This window comes from Equus caballus, chromosome 27 (genome assembly GCF_041296265.1).
Source record: "Equus caballus isolate H_3958 breed thoroughbred chromosome 27, TB-T2T, whole genome shotgun sequence".
NCBI lineage: Eukaryota > Metazoa > Chordata > Mammalia > Perissodactyla > Equidae > Equus > Equus caballus.
The window spans coordinates 38,028,623-38,049,714 of NC_091710.1; the positions used below are offsets into that span (position 1 = coordinate 38,028,623).

General features: G+C 37.4%; 2 protein-coding genes across 4 annotated transcripts in view; one reads left to right on the forward strand and one right to left on the reverse strand.

Annotated features, from left to right (window-relative positions):
• Nucleotides 1-444: 444 nt before the first annotated feature.
• Nucleotides 445-19,299, reverse strand: CNOT7 (CCR4-NOT transcription complex subunit 7). Of its 2 annotated transcripts, none has more exons than XM_001488435.7 (7): nucleotides 19,068-19,299; nucleotides 17,356-17,566; nucleotides 15,293-15,486; nucleotides 9,455-9,616; nucleotides 6,204-6,348; nucleotides 3,726-3,836; nucleotides 445-2,098 (listed from the first exon to the last, which is right to left on the reverse strand). In XM_001488435.7, exons 2-7 carry the CDS (start codon nucleotides 17,470-17,472, stop codon nucleotides 1,970-1,972), a joined length of 858 nt encoding a protein of 285 aa, XP_001488485.1. In that variant the 5' UTR covers nucleotides 17,473-17,566; nucleotides 19,068-19,299; the 3' UTR covers nucleotides 445-1,969. The 2 variants fall into 2 exon arrangements, with proteins under 2 accessions (XP_001488485.1, XP_023486214.1); XM_023630446.2 differs by lacking the exon at nucleotides 19,068-19,299 and adding an exon at nucleotides 18,621-18,874.
• Nucleotides 19,108-21,092, forward strand: part of VPS37A (VPS37A subunit of ESCRT-I) — a 49,607-nt gene continuing 47,622 nt past the window's right edge. The window contains exon 1 of one of the 2 annotated variants that reach the window (XM_070252778.1): nucleotides 19,108-19,377. Coding sequence is in view for 1 of the 2 variants with exons in the window: in XM_001488521.6 (XP_001488571.1) it covers nucleotides 19,614-19,741 (128 nt within the window). In the remaining variant the exon portion in view is untranslated. Of the gene's footprint in view, nucleotides 19,742-21,092 lie in introns of both variants that reach the window. The other variant, XM_001488521.6, reaches the window with a different exon arrangement.

Below are 21,092 nucleotides of genomic sequence, written 5' to 3' on the forward strand. Positions count from 1 at the left end.
AAGTCTTTCAGAATAAATGCATTCCTGGAAAGGAGAGAAATCAATTTTTTTTCTCCCTAAAGCCTCAGTACCTGGTTGTAGGTACTTCTAGTTCTCCTATGTGGGATGCTGCCTCAGCATGGCTTGCTGAGCAATGCTAGGTCTGGGCGCAGGATCCAAACTGGTGAACCCCAGGCTGCCGAAGCAGAGTGCGCAAACTTAACCCCTACACCAACGGGCCAGCCCCCAAGAATCAATTCTTAATATCTAGTTTAGGTATTCATAAAGAATAAGCCAACACGGTTGAAATGCAAAAGGCTCAGATTGATTTTTCAATTAAGAGACTAATCATTAGCTACAGTTAATGAAGTTACTGAGTTCTGTTCAGTTGCCCCAATTTTTTAAAAAACAAAATACCACCCAAATAAATATTTCTGAATCAAAATTACAAGTCATCAACAAATGTAAGAAAACATTTCTGAAGCCTTTATTTACAAAAGCTTTAAAAACAAATACCCTCTGTTTTGCAAATAATGTTTTGTTTAAAAAGGACCACCCAGTTACAGCACTGTAATATCATGAATAAAGAATGTACAAGAGAAACAAACCAATGTGGCTAACATTTGGAGATTTGCTAATATTACTGGTTGAAGTGTAGATAACACACATCATAACTTGTAGTCAATCATTTCAGGGTAGAGTTAATGATTACCAAAATGCCTTCCTACACATGCTCTGGTCTGGTCACATATTCTGCATGGCTAAATATTTCACAGTCTCTTTTGTCAACATATATAAAATAGATTGCAAAGATATACACAAAAAATAAACAAGCATTACACTCCTCAGGTAATTTAATTAGCTATATATATAGCTAATATGCTATATATACACAATTTTTTTTGTATTTTGTTGTTTTGCACCAAATCTCTCCACTATTTATCTTTGTAACAACTATGAAAGAACAATTTTTTGTCTTCTAATTTAATTGGGTACAAAATAACCTAAAGACTTGCTATCTTTGGACTTTAATGAAACTGATTTGTGGAATCAACAAATCAAGAACATTTTAAGCATGGCTATAAAATTTTTAAAAAACTAAAAATAAGGGCCAACAGTGATGGGATAAAAAGCAGCAGATCAAGGGAAGTGTGTGATCATGAAAGAACTGCAGCTTCAACATCTTGGACACCAGTTTCCCGGCAGACACTGAACATCCAATCACAAGGGATTTTTCCTGAAGGGTGTAAAGCTGGTTTGAAAAGTTCTTCAGTCACAGAGCAGCCTACACATGCCAATTAGAAACCGACAGACACTAGATGTGCTTAGAAGATTAAACACTACGTACAGAAACAGCAGTTACTAAGCTCCTCAGTAGTTTTTTGTCTTTTTTTTTTTGTAGTCTCGCTGAATCAACCGTTTGCACAATGCATGTGCTATATTCTGTGGGTCAAAAACAAGTAAATACTGGATAAAGTTGGCAGATGGTCATTTTCCAGCTAAGAGCAAGAAAAACCAAAATTTCTGATAAAACAGAGGATTTGAGTCAGAATCACTCTCTAAAGTGCAAAATTGATGGTCCACAATATCTCAATTAGCTAAAACTCCTGCAGAATGGAAGGGAGACATGAAAAACAGGGAAATAAATTATAGTCAGTGCTAGTTAATTTAGAAAAGGAAAAAACAAACCAAGCTCAAGTAAGTGAAGTTTATCAAAATATGCAATATGATGTAGCTTTCCCCACTCTCTGTCACACATGCCTGCTAACAAGTATATTAAGTTAAGGCCAAATTTAACCTGAATGCTTTTCTATTTATTAAGATCTGAGATAGGAATGGTCATACTTAGTACTCAAAGGCAGAGAATAAAATGGACTATGAAAGAAAAAAAAAGTATTGTCTATTGTTCAAGGGATTCAACCAGAGATAAAACCTATATACAAGTATGTGTGTAGCTCAAATAAAATAAAAATAAAAGGACTATTTCATGTCATGACTGCTTGTTGGCTTCCTCTTCATATGCATTCCCTGTGCCATTCTGTACATAGGATGAACCAGAACCAAGGCCATACAAATGACCACAATATTTGGCATCATCAATATGATCTTCAAAGAACATCTAAAAAGGAATTTTGGAAAAAAAAAAAAAAAGATAATTTTAACCAAAAGGTACCACTGGTAATATTTCAGCAATGTAAGTACTGACTGTTCATTAACTATAATGACAGCTCTTTTCTATGCTGCTCCTTTGAGGCCACACATTTAAATTCAGTGAATAAGACTGATGTTCTCAAGAAACACAGCTCAAAAGAAACGAAGAAAAAGACTACAAAAAATGTTTAAACACGTCTTTCCTATTAACATTTAGACCATTTTTATGAGAATTTGTAATCATGGAAAAATGGCAGACATTTTTATTCCATTAATTTAACAATATTCAACAGTAAGAATGAACGAAAATAGCCAATGCAAGGGAGAAAAGTTTAGGTTTATAAGTAGCCTTGAGTCCATGTACAAGGCTGAGTTGGCTAAAGACAATCAAAGCCTAAACATGTTCTAGACAGTAAAATCTGAACGTTCACATAGGTTACTATCCTTAAAGAAGAAAAGAAAAATATAGATGAATTAGTAGCAGAGAATCCACCATTAATTGAACCATTAAGGCATTTTTAAAATGCAAAGCTGAAAATCCAAAAGGCTGTTTTAATTCTCTAATGTAGCAATGGGAAGAAGTACAAAACATTTATTTGTCATGAATAGACTGTCAAAATCATTTCTCAATCAACACCACTTGGCAAAACAGCTATTATGCTTTCTATTAGTAATACATTTCTACAAAAAGCTTTAAATTCCCAGAAGAGTTCTCATTCAATTCTTTAATGTCTAAGAGGATATACTCAAAAGAATTCTACAGTAAATATTCTGCAAAAAGGAAAACTGTTTTTGTAAGCAGAAAAGTCCGGTCTATTTTCTTTTTGCACAACCAACTTTTTTTTCTTCACATTTACCTACAGCGAGGTATACCTGTGCATATCACCTATTTACATAACCCTAAGGGTAGACCTGGGTTCATTAAATTTCATTCTTCCATACCTAACTTCTTTATATTTAAGGAATTTAGTTCTGCTTTTTGCCACTTAAGAAGGGTCTGCCCAATATGATTTTTGATTCAACTACTACTGCAGATTTATTTAACCCCTTTATAATTCAAAACCTCTAAGACTCAATCTACTAAAAAGCACGAGTCCTAATCTATAAATCCCCAGATACTGAAAAATGGCATGAACAAATAGTATTTTTACCAGCAGTTTAACGCCTGAGACAAGACAACGCAGGGGAAACTTAGCACACGGACTCTGACTGGGCAGAAGCAGCACTGATGTGGTGTATAAAGGACTCTGGAGCTCTCCCACGAGTGTGTGACCTTGAGTGAGTTATTAGCCTCTGGCCTCACCTCAGTTTTCTCACCTAAGAAATAATACGGCTGGACCTACATGATGTCTAAGGTAGTTTAAGTTTTTAAATTTTTCAGTCTACAAAGAACTTATATTTTCATTTCCTTCTGAACTATATTTCAAAATGACTTATTTTTGAATATTCAAGTGTGGTAGACATGACTTTTATGGTATCTCTAATTATATCTTCACTTAATAAGCTCTTACTGCCCAAAAACTTTTGCCATAAGATTTTTAATGTTCTCAATCTAACCACCAATTGATAAAAAGGCAGTACTGATGTCTTCATACTTCTCTCATTTTGAAAAAGGCCATTCCTGTGAGCAATGAATCAGATCCTGCCTGATGTTGTGGTCCTATCCGTTCCAGCTCTAACTGTTCAGCAACTTCCTGTAAACCACCCTAGAAGAAAGAAAAATTGCCTGTCAAAAGAGAACAACACTGCCATGCCTGAATTCACAAATTACATAACTTAGACACTGACCAAAATATTTTAGTATATAAAGATGGACCTTATGAAGACTGGAAAAAAAAGAGAACGTGAATTGCTAATGTATTTGTTGAATGAAGGAGAAGTTTATAAATGTAATAGAAAATGAGATCCTAATTGGGAAAATGTATCTTCATCGTATGCTTTAAGGCATATGACAGGCAAATAACTTTCCTAAAGATATGGGGGAAGCAGATCGTAAACAAGGTGACACGTATAGAGGGTAACCTTTATCAAGTACCTTCACAGTCAATCTATCCATCATTCAATATTATAAGACAGACTGTAGGCAGTTACTTTAAAATTTCCTTAAGCTTCCCACCAATCTATCTGTAAATAGTTTCATCTAAATAATTTGTACCGAACAAAGCTATTATAAATATTCAAATCCTTAAGAATTCACTAAGTGCTTAACTATGGTTTTGTTAGTTAAAAAGTGTTGTTGTAAGAACACAACTCCTTAGAAGGGTTTGCTAAAAATCTGCCTATGTTAATACTGCTAGGATTAAAAAGGAAAGGTAATGTGAGTGAAAGGAAGAGAAAGAGAATAAAAGAGAGATGAAGGAAGGAAGGAAGGGAGGGAGGGAGGGAGAGAGAGAACGGGAATGGGGGTGGGGGGGAATGATGGAGAGAAAGTAAAGAAAGAACATCAGGACCAACCCAAAACAAAAACACACAAAGAAATTCCTGTCTAAACTGTCAAGGCGTCTCCAAGCAAACCAGCCCTTCTCTACACCACAGCTTGAAAACAGGGCTTTGCACACCAGTTGCTACTGTGCTAAAAATAACATGAGGATTAGGTATCATTAGCAGCTGCTCAGGAGAGCAACAGAATAGGTCCATTCAGTATGGGTGACTACAGGTCAAAAAGCACCTTTGTCATTAACCTAAATTTTAACACAGCAGCTGACTGGGGGTATATTCAGAATATCTGATATACTTAGAAATTTTCCAATAACATACACATAACGAGCAGTAATTTGGTTCTCTGTTCCCGCAAACTGTCATTGTACAGACAGGTCAAATTTTAAAAAGTATTTCCAAAGCCAGATTAAAACATTTAGGCCATAGATTCTCAGCATGCGATACTTTCAGGAGGTGGACTGAGTTTCCAGAATAGCAAAAATATCCTAATGCAAGGTTCACTTGAGTCACAGCTTGAAGTCTCTTCAAATCGCACAGAATTCTGCTGCTCTTAGGTGCTACAAACATAAAGTAACCTTTCTTAAAAATTTCCCTGGTAATATGCCGTACCCTGTAACGAGGCAAGCAAACTTTGGCCAAAAGACTACTTATTTTATGATTTTCAGTTCATTTGTCAAAAGCAAAGTTTCCTTATTGAATTCCAAAATTTTTTCTTTCTGCTTAAAAGTAAAGCTCTTAAAGTTTTTACCATCTCCTGAAAGTACAACTTTACTTGCACTTCTAAAAACCTGGTGAGAACACTTGATCAACTTTTATGTAGGTTCTAAGAAACAACCACTTTACCAAAATGGTTTTTTTTTAGTTACTTCTTAAATAAAACACACCTAAAAAAAAATAAAACCACTCTATTCCTTAGGAGTCTGAGCCAGCGCCAGCATAGGGGAATTTCTTCTCAAGCTGAAGGAGCACTTTTCCTTATTAAAGAAACTTTCCTTTTGGAAGAATTAATGTTCAGAAGTAACAAATTCTTATACACACGTTCAGCAGTGTCTAGACAGGACCTATACATTTACTTTAGCACCTACTACTAACAAGTTGACATCTGTGGGCCAGGGGCAAAAAAGACCTTTTAACTATGTGAATTTAGTCCTAGAAACATTATCCTCTGACTAGAACCAACAAAATAATCTCTAGCCAAGATAAACTGAAAGGAAAACTTTTGTCACACTACCAACGGCATCGGGGCACTGCTGGCCACCTCCGATTTTCTTTCACATGGACAGATCATGTGTGTGTTGGGAGAGAGTGAGAACTTGAACTTCTGTGCATAAGAGCCTCATTAGTCCTCACATTTCTGTGCTCAGGTTTATGATATTCGATCTGGCAATGATAAAAATCTGACTCTTGGTTTAAATTTTGTTGAAAACTTATTCTATCGATCTACATTGAAGCTTTGAAAAAGGATTTCCTATAAATTATTTTTGCAAGAAAAAGAACCAAATTACCAGATAATGTAACTGCATTTAACATAACACTTAAAAATATGGTTTAAAACAACATCGTAGCCTAGAAGCTGCTGTCAGTCGCTCAGTCTGAACAGTGTGCTGAGTACAGACAGTCACTCGAAGCCCTACCTTGAGATTTTTGCAGCTCTTCATGAGGTACTTCACATCATAGATGACAGGAAAAAACAGTCGAAGGATCTCAAAGAAGTCAAGTTCTTCTTCAGGCAAGTTAGAGTTGGTCAGGATTTTAATTAAATAGCCAAAGTCATAACCACTACAAAAGGATTAAAAGAATACAGAAAAGGGAGACATAAATACCAGAGAGATTAAAAATAAATTTTTTCTTACACAAATTTTAAATGAGTCACATTGTAGGCAAAAAAGGAATCAACCAAAAACAAAGTGCACACAAGAACAGAAAAAACAAACATCTTTACAACGATAGTGGGAAAATGCCATCATCTTACCACAGTGCAAAGAATTGTCACTTTATACTCAGAGATGTCAATATACAGATCTATGCTACATCCCAAACCTGCATTCACTAAACCACTATTTTGCTGATCTCTGAATAGAGAGCTCTTCAAGAAGAGTATTAAACCACTCGTAGTAGACATCTCAAAAAAAATTTAAGTAACACGAAAATGAAGAAATAAAGATGGATGAAAACTTGGCCAAAAATGTCAAAAGGTAGCAGGAGAGTTGGTAAAAATAATGCAAGTCTTCCCTTCTTTTACATAAAGAGGTCATACATTTAAAAGATCAGAAGAGTAATTCCCTAACACAGTATTTTCACTTCTATTAAGTAACTTCATTAATAATACTCTCTTTCATCAGAATTCTGTTTCTTTCTCATTATGGCTCCCCAAGAGATACTAACGGGAATGTTGCACATGAAAGGAGTAAAGGTAGTCAAGAAAAATACCAACTCCCACACTCTCAAATCAAGATCTCCTATCTCCACTGTTTGGATTTCCACAGCTTCCTCTCTCCCTACACTCTCGTGCCACAATTACCCACTCTTCACCCTGTCTACCTTTCCTTCAAGAGCCCGGATCTCAGAGAGTTCTTACACACTCTGTTTTCTTGTACTACACTTTGAGGGAAATACAAAATTTCTATTTAATGTTCAGAATTTTACTTGTAATTTTAAAAAGAAAAAAAAGCTTTACCATTGAAGACCACTAAGAAATATCAAGGTAGAAGCAATTAACAGCAGAAACCTTTAAATTTCTGGTAGTTGGCAAGGAAGTAACTTTGCTGTCTACCTACAATATAAGTCAATACAGCATTTGCTTACTACTAGTAAATTAAGATTATATTAGAGTTCAGGATTATAAATTTCTTAAACTAGTCCTTATCTGCTAGAAATAGATTAGAACATGAAGAAAATAATTTAATGACGTCTAGTAGAACAAAATCTTAACACATCTTGACAAATATTCAAACATCTCAGAGTCTAACCCAGACTCTAAACTCTAAGACACGAACCCTTTCTGTTTTTGCTCATCTTAGTATTCCCAGTGCCTAGCACATAGTGTTTGATGAGAGTATTTTTTGAATTAAAGAATATGTCAAATATAGTAAAAGGATAGGACAATGCTTTCCAGTTCTTTTGTATCCCCATGACCAGGAATGTAGAAAAAGAACAGAAAAAATGTTCCTCAAATTAACAGACTTAAGTCTTGTCTCCTGAGGTACATGCTCAATTAAAGGAGACTAGAGAGAAAAGATGACAGGTCAGAATTTCAGATCTTCCTCAACCTACAATGGGGTTACGTCCCAATAAACCCATCATAAGTTGTGGAAAATGCATATAATACACCTAACCTATCGAACATCATAGCTTAGCCTAGATTACCTTAAATGTGCTCAGAAGACTTACATTAGCCTAGAGTTGGCAAAATCATCTAACACAAAGCCTATTTTATAATAAAGTGTTGACTATCTCACATAATTTACTGAAACGGTACTGACAGTGAAAAACACAATGGCTGTCTGGGTATAGAACGATTATAAGTGACCGACTGTTTACCCTCGTGATCGCAGGCCTGATTGGGAGCCGCGGCTGGCTGCCACTGCCCAGCATCATCAGAGAGTACTGTACCACATGTGGCTAGCCCAGAAAAGATCAGAATTCAAAATTCGAAGTACAGTTTCTACTGAATGTGTATAGCTTTTGCACTAGGGTAAAGTTGAAAAATTCTAAGTCAAACCATCACTAAGATGGGGACCATCTGCAGTATGTCCAATACTTTCAACTCAAAACACTTAGTACTGAATCAAAGATTACAATATGAACAGTCCTTCATTAAAATCATCCCCAGGCCAGAGCTGGAAAGTCTAAAGCATGCAGAACACACTTATTTTTCAAAAGATGTGTGAAGTGGACCAAGTATGAGAACATTACCACCTGCATAATACAATGCTTTTTAAAAACATAACAAAAAGCCAAATAAAATCATTCCCAGGGCCAGTTTTAGTCCCTGGGCTGCCAGTTTAACTTAGTTTACCTAGATAGGAAAACACTTTCTCTTACCTGGAAGTCTACTTTTACAAAATGGAACTAACTTCTTTTCTAGAAATTCTCTTCGACAATCTACTTTTATTTTATAATAAGAGTTAAAAACTACCACTTACTGAGAATTTACTGTGTGTAAAGCACTTTACCATCACGTTGATTCTGACTCCTAGAACTTTATCAGATGCTTTAAACATGCACTATTGATCATTAAAACAATTCTGCAAGATATTTCTTCTAAGTGTTGTCACTCTGATCACTCTATTAAAAAAAAAAATTAAAATCCACCACATACACCCACCCCTAGCATTCTCTTTGCTGTTTTTTCCCCCTCCATAGCATTTATCACCATCTCACAAACCAAAATAAAGTTTCATCATTTAAAAAAATTTCCGCCTACTCCCACCAGACTGTAAACTCCATGAGGACAAGAATTTTTGTCTGTCCTGTTCATAGTTTAATTCCTAAAATCTTATCACAGTGCCTGGCATATGGTAGAAAATAAATAAATATTTTTTTAATGAATGAATGGTTTCATTCTAAGGCTTAGAAATGTTAAATAACCCTAGATAAAACAGATTCCAAATGGCATTGCTGGATTTAAACCAAGATCTATTTTTCTAGCCCTTACTCTTTCCATGATGCAACACTGCCTCTCTCACAGGTTAAAATGGATCCCATATTACAAAATTAACCTTTAAGTAGACCAACATTAGCTTCTTAAGAGTTAGGAGACTGCTATATGGCAGCCAATCCTTTGTGGAACGAAGCCTGAAACTGCTGAAACAGTGACCCAAGCCAAGTGTGAAGCAGCTAGGAAATGGTAACACAAATGCCGCTTTCAGTACCATCTTTTTACCTGTGAAATGATAACCATTTGACCCCTTCACAGAGGACCACTCCCGATGTCATAAGAAGTTCTGCAAAGTACTGGGTCTCAATTCCTTCCTCTTCATGTTTTTTAAACTGGATACCAGACGTCGTCAGCAGCTCTATAGAGTCCTGGGCATACATGTCCTCCCTGGCAGGAGAGAAAGACAGACAACAATCAGAAGTGCCCTACTTCAAACAAACAGTTTTTCTCCCACTTACGTCTACAACTACAGTGCCAGAAGCAACAAGATAGAGGACTGGCTTGGGCCCAATTATTCCAACGCTTCGCATATATGGAAAGAAAATTCAATTTAAATACAAAGGTTGTTATTTCAGTAAAGTGTTCATATAATAAATAATCATTCAAGAGTCCAATGGTGAGATTTTAATCTTTACTATCAACTCAATTTCATTACCCTTATACAAGTTAAATTTAACTGGGTTTGAGAACAAGGGTCTCCTACTCACCAGGCACTCCCACCACAAAGTAAGAGACATGTTCCTTTCAGAGGTTCTCAGTCTCAGCAGCCATTTTAATGCTGCCAGATGGAGCTGGAGCCACAGGAGTGAGGGCCTACGTCCAGCTCCCATGCTCTCAGCAGCCCCAGGAAGGAGACCAAGTGCAAAACATCTGATGCGGCTGAGTTAAACTACATTCTGTCTTAAAGAAAATGGAGATGCTTCCTCTCACTAATGATAAGCCTTTCAAATGGCTCCAATAAGCAGTAAACTGTTTAAAATGAAGAACTCTGCTATAATAGCAATAACTTCTCCTAACAATCTTAATCCTAAAAGATTAGCTTCCAAAAACCAAGCCAGGAAATCTAAATCTAAACTAATCCTTCAAGATTTTACTTAAGCCAAAAAGGAAGCTATCTCTATTTTCTAAGCACAAACACAGAGGCATCCAAAATATTAAATTAAATCAAAAAAGTGATCAAAATTAAGGTATATGTTTCTGAGAATAAATGAAAAGTATTTTGTGAATTGCCCATCAGATTTTTCTTTTATTTCAAATTGTAAGAATACTTGTTTCCACCACTTAGCTTAAGAAAATTCTATTAAAAGCTCTAACAAAACTAATAAAACGAAAAGGAACTTTACACTTGGGCCAAAAAGCATTTTATGGCCTATTCTCTGAAAATCAACCTGTTTCTAAATGTCTGAAAAATAACGTAACTAGCAACTGAAATATTTAAAATCAGAGGGGAACTGCAATAATCACTTTAAGTCAAAATTTCCCCTAGAAAACTCTTTAGGATGAATATCTGAATGAATCTACTACAAATTTTTTCAGTAAACAACAGATATCATTGGCCTTGTTACACGAAAAACATGGACCTGAAACAAGTAGAATTTCACTCAGCAGGCCCCAACACTCATACTGAGAGGCATGCTTTAGCAATTATAACCAAACAAAGGCAGAACAGAATCTTTCTCCAGGCTCACATTATTCTGGGCCAGATGCTCGCTTTACTTTCAGTTTATGGTCTCTCTCTCTCAAGCAGAACCTAAGCTTCAAGAGGGCAATGATTTTTGTCTGTTTTGTTCAATGTTATATCACCAGATTAAAAAAACATGTGAAGTGGAACAGTGAGTGCTATGGTGTTTAAATCAGTATTTCGCAAACTTGCCCAACGATAACAATCATTCAGAAAGCTTATAAAAAATATGGGGTTCCCAGGTCTCACACCTAAACCTACTGAATCACAATCCCTAGGAAAACGACCCAGATGAGTACGTCAGGTGTTTCATGATCAAGTTAAGTTTGGCAAACAAAAATACGTGTATAGATTATTTCCTTCCTTTTTTTTCTGCACCATTCATGTACCTAAATTCCGATAAGTTAATCACTGTCATATAAATTTCACTGGACTTAGTGTTTAAAAATTTGGAACCAAATTCATGCTTTACAATACCCAACTCATTAGAAAAAGAAAGCTGGAAACCCCAGACAAGTAAGCTAAATAATCTCCAAATAAGATGAAGAAAACTTCCTGTGGTAAGGTAAACTTCTCAATTGTTATGATTCGATTCTCCAAATCAATAGACTGTCCCTTTCCCATGGTATCCATTTCAAGTTTTGAAATATTCCACCCCGCCTTCCTCACCCTCAAAAATCCTGGCAGATGTAAGAAAATATTAAAATACGCTAATCTCAAAAGTAGTTAAAATATAGGTTAGTCAAAATATAAGAATTGCTGCAGGTACAGAGGGTGACTTATTGATTAGATCAACACATTTAGAACAGCAACGAACAGTCACGTGATCGCTCCTAACACTAAAGATTAATTAACTACTGAAGCGTAAGGTTGCAAAATACCCAGTTATAATAACTGAACAGGAATGGCAGCTATATAAAAATCTCTAAAAAAGACGACTTTCCAAAAGAGCAGCGATACAAGGCTATCCATCTCAAGGAATACCCGAAAGAGAGAAACGAACTCAACTAGGTATGCTAAATTCACTAAATATATTGAAATTACCTCTATCTAAAAATGTAAACTTAGCCTACCACACAAATTCACATTTTTAAACATGCAGATTAAAGATCTTACAATTTGGAAATGCCTCCAACCTCAAACCACTCCTGGCTCACCATATATCTTACATTTTTTAGAATGTAAACTCTTACATACTTAAATTTATGCTAAAATCATGAGTAAGGTAAAAGGCAAACAAACTAGAATACAGATTGTCACAAATACACAGATGATAAACAAACTTAATATTCAATGAACTCAAACCAATCAAACACAAAGAAGAAACAAAAAACCTGCAAAGGCTTCGAAAGACAATATGAACAGCCCACAACTCCATAGCTGACAACTGCCCTTTAACCTTCAAATGCCTGTGCACTATCTGTAAAACAAAATAAAAACCACCTTTGTTCCTGCCGCTCCTTCTACTTATGGTACTATCCCCTTTCACTGCCATTTTCCTTAAATGAATTATCAGCTTCCTTTCTGTCACCACTGAATCCACAATTCCCTGTAATCTCTACTACACTGTTAAAATGATTCTCTCAAATATTAAGAATTACTGCAATCATCAAATTGATGACTCTTCTCAAAAAATTCATTCTCATCTCCTGTGACTTCTTGGTGGAATTCTGTCCATAGCTTGCTTTCTTCTTCATAGCTCATCAATATGCCAGTTTAACTTCCATGTACATAACAACTCCAAATTCAGTTTGGAGAGAATTCTCATAACACTGAGCAGTATCTAACAATTCTAAGTCTTGGGCTTCGGCAATAGAGAGCAGACAGAAGAGTTATGGGAACACTAAGATATAATGCCCATGACAACTTTCATCTAGAAAACAGATCCCTGGTGCCTGGCATAGCTGCTGACAAATTCATTCTAGGCAATCAAGAAAAAAGTTAATTTTCACCTTTCTTCAAAATATCCAAAATTCTGTTCATGGTGCTCTGTCTCCACATTAGACCATACTGGTTTTAACTGCCAAATTGCCTTTTCTACCTAAATAATATTTTTCAGTATATCTTCCATTAAATAATTCCCAACACATGAACATTTATATAAATGGCAGCAAACTTGGCAGCAAAATACAGTAGCCCTCTCTATATAAAAAAAAAGGAAAATGTCAATTTTACCAAAACTGAGACACTGATGGGTCACCTCCTACTCATGTACTGAGATTACAATAGTATTTTAGTTAAAAACAATGTTCCTGACATTTTCCCAAAGAAGATATACAGATGGCCAAGAGGCACATGAAAAGATGTTCAACATCACTAATTATTAGGGAAATGCAAATCAAAACTACGATGAGACATCACCTTACACCCTTCAGAATGGCTATTATTAACAAGACAAGAAATAACAAATATTGGAGAGGATATGGAGAAAAGGGAACCATCCTACACTGCTGGTGGGAAGGCAAACTGGTGCAGCCATTATGGAAAACAGTATGATTTCTCAAAAAATTAAAAATAGAATTACCCTATGACCCAGCTATTCCACTACTGGGTATTTATCCAAAAAATATGAAATCACTAATTCAAAGATAATATGCACTCCTATATTCATTGCAGCGTTATTCACAATAGCCAAGACTTGGAAGCAACCCAAGAGCCTATCAATGGATGAATGGATAAAGATGTGGTGTGTATTTATATATATGTATACATACATACATACATACACACACACACACACACACACAATGGAATACTACTCAGCCATTAAAAAAAAGACAAAATTTTGCCATTTGTGATAACGTGGATGGACCTTGAGGGTATTATGCTAAGAGAAATAGGTCAGACAAAGAAAGATAAATACAATTTCACTCAAATGTAGAAGATAAACAAACACACACATCGATAAGGAGAACAGATTGGTGGTTACCAGAGAGGAAGGGAGTCAGGGGAGGGTGAAAGGGGTGAAGGGGAACTTATGTATGGTGATGAATAAAAACTAGACTACTGATGGTGAACTCAATGCTGTCTACACAGAAGCTGAAATATAATAATGTACATGTGAAATGTACACAATGTTATAAGCCAACATGACCTCAATAAAACTAAAACAAAATAATGTTCTAATGATCAGCTTGGAAAATAAGTAGCAGGGAACAAATGGTAAAGAATTAATTTTAAAAAGCGTCATCTTTTGGGAAAAGGATAAAGAGCAATTTTCAGTTTTTCAGAGCTGGAGTACTTATAAAAGATTATCATCAGTTTGAATAGAGATGAGTACTTTTTACCTTTCACAAGGTTCTGGAGAATCCATGATTAAATCCAACAGAGTAAAATGGAGAATGAGGCTAAAACAATGCAATCATAAGCCATTCAATTGTACCACTGACAATACTCCCTCTAAAATCATCACCCCTGCTTTTCTTTAGATCTTATTTGCTAAATATCTCATTATTCTATAGAGAATGGCAGGTCCTTACATTGGCACTACCATTAATTGTCCCTCAGCTTCTTTTACTATCTTTAAAATCAGATGTTAGATCACATTAGACAAGTAGAGGCTGCCAAATACAAGGACACTACAATATTGTAACATATTTAGAATGTATTAAACCTTTCCCTGACTTACAGTTAGTTTGTAAAGAATATGCCCTCACCTAAAAACACTCTCAACTTCCCTAAGCTATCAAAACTACTCCTACCAACGATACAAAAGTATTGTAAGTAAGGAAACTGGGTTTCAACCCAGGGCTTGAGTTACAATTCAGATTCCAGAAGAGAATCTACCAGATTCTGAATTGTTTCTGAAAGAAACACCAGGTTCAAGGATACTATTACTTCTCCTATATGTAAGTTGTAAGTTTTGTGGGCTGACCTGGGAATATAACCATTTTATGACATTGATTTGAAAGGAAAACACACTCAAGTTTCCAAGAAATGTCTTATCACCTTTGACATGGAATCTACTCATGAACTGGAATATGACTGTAATACCCTCCACAAGAAAGGTAACTATCACAACAAAGATGTGTATATTTCAAATGGCACAAAACATTTGAAAGTAAAACTAATGTTGTAAGGTTATCTTTATCAAGAAGTACTTTCAATGCCCAAAGTTTTCCAAACTTCAAAAAAAGTGGCAGTCATACCTTTCAAATAACAACTCCAAAATTCAAATTATTTGAATGTAAGTCTTCTTTATTCTAATTTTTTGTCCCTTTTATAATAAAAAGAAGAAACCAAATATTTTGAAATTTTAGATTTTAAATATTTCCAGGGTAACTACACCAAATTCAGTTCAAATTTTATTCACCATACTTGAGGAAAATCAATTCCTAAAATGAAACTGAAAAAAGTTTGGGTTATATTTATTTCCCACTTACGTCAAATTAAATTTAAAATTAAACTGCCAAGTTGAAGTTCCTGGAGGGTATTCTCCTTGCTCATTCATAAATGTCAGTCCTAGCTGAATTATCTTTAACAAGTCTACATTACATCGCAATAGTTGGTACTGATAGTCAGCATTGCTCCTGAATTCTCCAATGGGTCTTGCAACAACACCTGGAAACTCGGTGTCCTGTAAAATAGTTTTAAGATTCATTATTTACTAAATGATCAAAACCACAATCTACAAATTCCTAGAATAAATAAATAATTTTGGGTATAACTCAAAGAATTCTCTTACAGATGACATTTTACACATTCATATTCAATAACAAAGTAACTTTTAACTAGGAAGAGAATTACCTCTTCAAACCATAAAATAAAACTCTACAAACTTAATCACTTTTTCTTACTTTAAATATCATCAGTAAAAAAATTACTAGGTCTAAGATACACATGATAAATGCAACCAAGAACTTTATTCCCAAGGAGAGGGAGAATCATAAACTCATATTTCTCAAGAGGTATGTGAAACTATGCTCCCAGTATTCTAAAGTTAAAACCAATGAAGAATTGGTTAAAAAAAATGGAAAATGTATCATATTTTCCAATCACTTCTTCATAAAAAGATTTATCTAAACACCAAAACCCTCCTAATTTCTTGGACTAAAACAGTACTCTCTCTATACTCCAGAGAGAGTATCTCATCAAAAATTGCATGCCACCCAGTTATTCCTGTAGAATGTTATCACATCTCTAATGTTGTGACTACTTATCATCTGAGAAATAAACAATTACGAATTTCTACTGGATAAGAAATAACTTCAATTCTAATTATGGGTAAGTACACCTTTATTAAATAGAACATTATCTACGGACACTCAAATATTCATATTGTAACCAATCAACCTGCCCCTCCCCATAGAAGTGTATTTATTTATTTGTATTAAAAATAGTGATACATCAGTTTAGTATTAAAATTCAAACTAAAAAGCTACGAACAAAACCTAAATACCAAGTCACTGTGAAACAGTAAAGAAATTAAAACTTCTCTAAATTCAGTCTTTCTCAACAACCACTTTACTGGATGCTATGTTTTACGCTAGGCGTCGGCAGGGGGGAGAAAGGATGATTAAGATACTAACCCCTCACTTGACAGAGCTGATAATCTAGAAGACAGTAGAGTAACTTTAACAGATGTACAAAGTACAACAGTAAAGAAAAAAACAGTCAGTCTAGGCAGATTGAACAGTATCTGCAAAAGCAGAGATGCTTAACAGCACAGTGTGTTCATGCAACTCTACTGATAATTTAAAACAAACAAACAACAAACACTGCAGATAAACAATGTTTCACTGGGAAATCTGATTTTTTGTTTGAGAAAGATATCCAGGAGCTCCCTAGCTTCCAGAAGCTCATCTTGTATTATTAGTTAGGGCTTAGTGTTGCTAAGACCTGACCTGGCTCTCATAGCTAGGTCCTAATGTTCTTCTGTTCAATATAAACAATTTCACAGTTCATCACCATACAAGCCCACTCTGTAACCATGACTGGACACAGACAAAAACATAAACATTGTCCAAACCACAAAAACGACCAAACATCCCTCTATCTTGGCTAATATGAGTGACTGTTGCTTCTTTATAGCTACGGCCTCATACTAGTCTTCATTCACTCTAGTTAAGACTTAAAATACCCTATCACAGAATTACCCCAGACTCCCAACAGCATCCAATCCAGAGCAAAGCTCTGCTTCCTTAATCCCTCCCTAAAACTATCAGACACACGCCCAAATCCTAAAAGTTTTTTCTCACACTCTCTTACTCAAATGCCCCATGGTTCCAACGGTATGCATGTTCCCTCAGTGCAATTAGTAATACATCCAACTTGTCACACTACAGGTGTATTCTGGTGGTCTTTGGTTGGAACACATTGATGAAATTTTCTTTTCATAATTAAATTAATCCCTAAAAAGATCAACCAGAAGGGTTGAACTGAAGACTTTTAAAATCCCTCTTCCCCTTTTATAAGAAGGATTTTAAGGGTTGGATCATAGGCATACCATAGCAACGTAATTATATTTTCGGATAACTTGACGAATTTTCTTCATCTCTTCATCCAGGTTGCAAGCCCAAACTTCACAAATTCTTTGGCTATGATCTACAGTTGCTGCTGGCATAGTGAGGGCACAAGAAGTCTAGATGCCAAGCATCAAAATGTTCTACTTGATTGAAGATTTGTTTCATAAAATACTTTATCCCTTATTTGTGTACCTGTCAAAATAAAAACCAAAATAAAACCCAGCTATATCAGAAATATGAATTACAGAACCGAACTGACAGAAACCTAAGAGATTATTTATTTGAAGTCCTTGATTTATGAGAAAATCAAAGTTTAGTGACTTGTCTAAAGTCACACAGCTAACCAGTAGGAAAAAAAAAAGACAACACAAGTTTCCTAGTTCTAATATCAATGTTACATAAATTTAGTGTTTTTTGTGTGTATATACTAATCATTTTCTAAAACTTTCCACTAACGATTGCTCTGAACCCAACTCACTCTCTGAATAAAACTTTATGAAGACATCCATTTCCGATAAAAATGAAACGTTAAATACTGATATACATGTGACAAGATAAAACGTTACTAGGATAAAGACAGTGTTTGGTTTTATTTCTCATTAACACATCATTCAAAATCTGATTTGACTACAAAATCTACTTTACTGGCATTTACTTAAGTCAGATTAGAGGAAACAAAAGTAAACCAATTAAGAAACAAAAAAAGCTCTTTCTGAGAAATAAGTAACAGCCACATCAACTGTTCGGATGTCCATAACTGCAGGAGGGAAAAGGGAGGGAAGCAACAGTGTCTGCATTTCAATAGTTTCTTTCTAACTCCCTAAAACTCAGAGCATTTTCCCTGGTTCACCAAACACATCTCACGTTTGTGGTCCATAAACACAGGTTTCCCGGTATATAACGGTAAGAGTACAGACCAACATTTTGATTCTTGGGCAGGGAAATTCCGAATGCTCCTTCATTTTTCACACAAGTTTGAAAAGATCACAACAATCAAGGGTAAAAGAGGGAATTGTGACCCCCTGCCTTCTAAACTCTGCAATCGCTAATGTAGCCTCAAGGGCTCTAAGAACAAAACCAAAAATCCAGGGCCTCCCTCGTTCACAACCCTCCCCAATCCGCTAAACACATACACATCACACACACACTTCAGAAACACCCTTTTGTTTAACACTGCCTTCCTCCACCTCTCTGTCTACTACAGTTTCAGAAGCCCGGAAGAAGCACCAAAGGGCCTTCTCATTACTGGAGGTAGCATCCCCGTACTGCAGGTTTCCAAAGAAACGAGAGAACAGCACAGAGGTACTCAAGTCATCGATAACGCTCTTCCCTGGCAGAGAGCCAGTGCCAAGGTGCCAATAACCATTTACTGCAGCCAGATTAATTCCCAGGCACTGCAGCGTGAAGGAACACGAGCTGAGGATCTAGGCCACCGCCCTCCACTCCCAATTTCCGTCCCACAACAGCGAAGCCCCAGGTACAAAGCCTTCACGTCATCACTCCGCGCCATCCCCTTGACATACCCCTAGCCCCAGTTACCCTCCCCCCACCACCCGCCGCCTCGCTCCTTCCTTCTCCAGCGGCGCTCCAGCTGGCGCCATGGCGCACCCTCTCAGGTTGATCGTTCCCGCCCCCTTTTTACTTCCCCAACCCGCCCCTCCCCCCCCAAGGCTGCGGCGGACGCAAGATCTACTTGTGTCTCTGAGCTCGCGCTCCTCCTCCTCCTCCTCGCCATAGAGACAGCACCCAGCGGCGGTGGCGGTGGCGGCAGCGGCGGCGGCAGCGGGCGCCCCATAGACACCTCTCGCCCAGCAAAGGGGAAAGGGGAGCCGGAGCTGCGCCGCACCGTGCTGCGCCGTCGCTTCTCGCACGTCCTGGCGGGGGCGCTAGGTGATGACGCGCCACGCAGAGGGGGCGGGGCACGCAGGTGACGGAGGCCGGGTGGTGGAGCGCTGCTCCGTCCCGCTCCCTGACTGGCTGGTTTGGGCGTCAGGGTCGTGAAGGTAGGACTGCCGGTCCCGGACGGCGACTTTCCTCTCTCCGGCTGCCCGCAGTCAGAGCATGTCCCCTAGAACCCGAGGAGCCCCGGCCGGGCTTGCTTAGAGAAGACGCGGACCCCCAGCACTTGGGTCCCGGGCGTTCCGTCCCGCTCCTCTGTCGCTGGAGAACCGCCGGGCTGAGCAACTGGGAGAAGCAGGCCAGAGCTTTCTAGGGCCTCGGGCCCGGGGCCCCGTGGAGGATGAGCTGGCTCTTTCCCCTGACCAAGAGCGCCTCCTCCTCCTCCTCAGCTGGGTCCCCCGGTGGCCTCACCAGCCTCCAGCAGCAGAAGCAGCGGCTGATCGAGTCCCTCCGGAACTCACACTCCAGGTGACTGGTCGCTGCCTCTTCGACAGGAGGAAAAAGTAGGGCGGGAGGGCGGGCTGTTCTAACCACACTCAGAGCAACGCAGGCCGACTCCCCGCCAGCTGCCTCCTTTCGATAGACGTCCCTTCGTCCTGGATCGCACGCTTGCCCTCCCATCCCAGCCCCGTGTTCAGGGTTTTCCTCCAGACCCACGCTCCCTCCCTCGTGCCCCAACCACTGCCCAGCTCTTCTAATTCTGACTTGCTCATCCCTCCTGACACATCGCTGCTGACTGTAATCTGTCTCATAGTCTATATCCAGCGTCCATTGCTTTGCCCTTCTTCCTCACTCCCCTTTCACCTGATCGCTGTGTTGGCAGAAATGTTAAAATACTGTACTTGGCGAAAAAGAACTGCGAAGAGTAATCTCCAAGTTTCACAGAGAGTGGAAAATTTTTGACAAAAACGAAACATCAAAGGAAAGGAAAGCCAGAGGTTTCATCAGTGACGACTTGTCGTCTGGGAGTGACATACTCAATCCTCTTAAGTCTCTAATTTTAGATTTACCCTGTTCCAACAACCTCCCCGTCTCTGGCAACTACCAGTCTCAGCATATTTCTCATTCTTTTATTCTGGTTTCCACACTCAGGAAACTTATACTCATCTTGATTCTTCTGTTGTCTTCCTATGAGTTTTTCATTTTCAGCATGGTCAGAATAGAAATATTTTGCAATTCAAATTATTTCCACTATTTTTACTGTAAACTGGTTTGCTGCAGCCTTTTATATTGCAGATGTCTGTGGCCTCTAATGATTTTCAGAAATTAGAACTGCCTCTTTCTATGAATTATGCAAGTATATTTAGTTCTTAATAGTGTCACAGCATGTATTTGAATGTAGAGATTTCAACATCATACAACCCTAACCCTTTTAAAAATGGATTTTTCATACATTTAAAAAATGTATATTCTGAGATAAAATTGATTAATTGCTGTTGACCAAACTATTAGAGTCCATTTTATCTGTTACAATAATAATTTTTCCGAAGCAAGTAAGTTATAGTGTAGAATAATTTTAAATCAGATACTCTATTGTTAGACAAATTCACTGCAAAATACATTTGGCTAAAGTGAGACCTCTTGCTGATTGAACTTCAGGTGTTTCTGGATTCTTTGTCTCAATTGTGCTGCTTGTTCAGAACTTTCAAAAGGTGACAGTTTGTGATGGTTAACAGGAAAGAGTGGCATGCTGTTTGATTTAATGGTGGCTTTCTTTTTGGAAAATCAAGTTTACAGAATTCTTACAAGTGAACCGTATTCTCTGTTTGTTCTTTACTAACCTGTAAGAGCGGCTTTTACAGGATATGCTTATAAAAAG

Bases quoted from the DNA above. Each gene is read 5' to 3' on its own strand.
- CNOT7 (XM_001488435.7), bottom strand. From the start codon at position 17,472: ATGCCAGCAGCAACTGTAGATCATAGCCAAAGAATTTGTGAAGTTTGG. The intron at 6,349-9,454 runs GTAAAAAGATGG...ATCCTTTTGTAG, and splicing joins AAATGGTTATCATTTCACAG to TGGTTATGACTTTGGCTATT. The intron at 2,099-3,725 runs GTATGAAGACAT...ATTCCTTTTTAG, and splicing joins CCTTTTTCAAAATGAGAGAA to ATGTTCTTTGAAGATCATAT.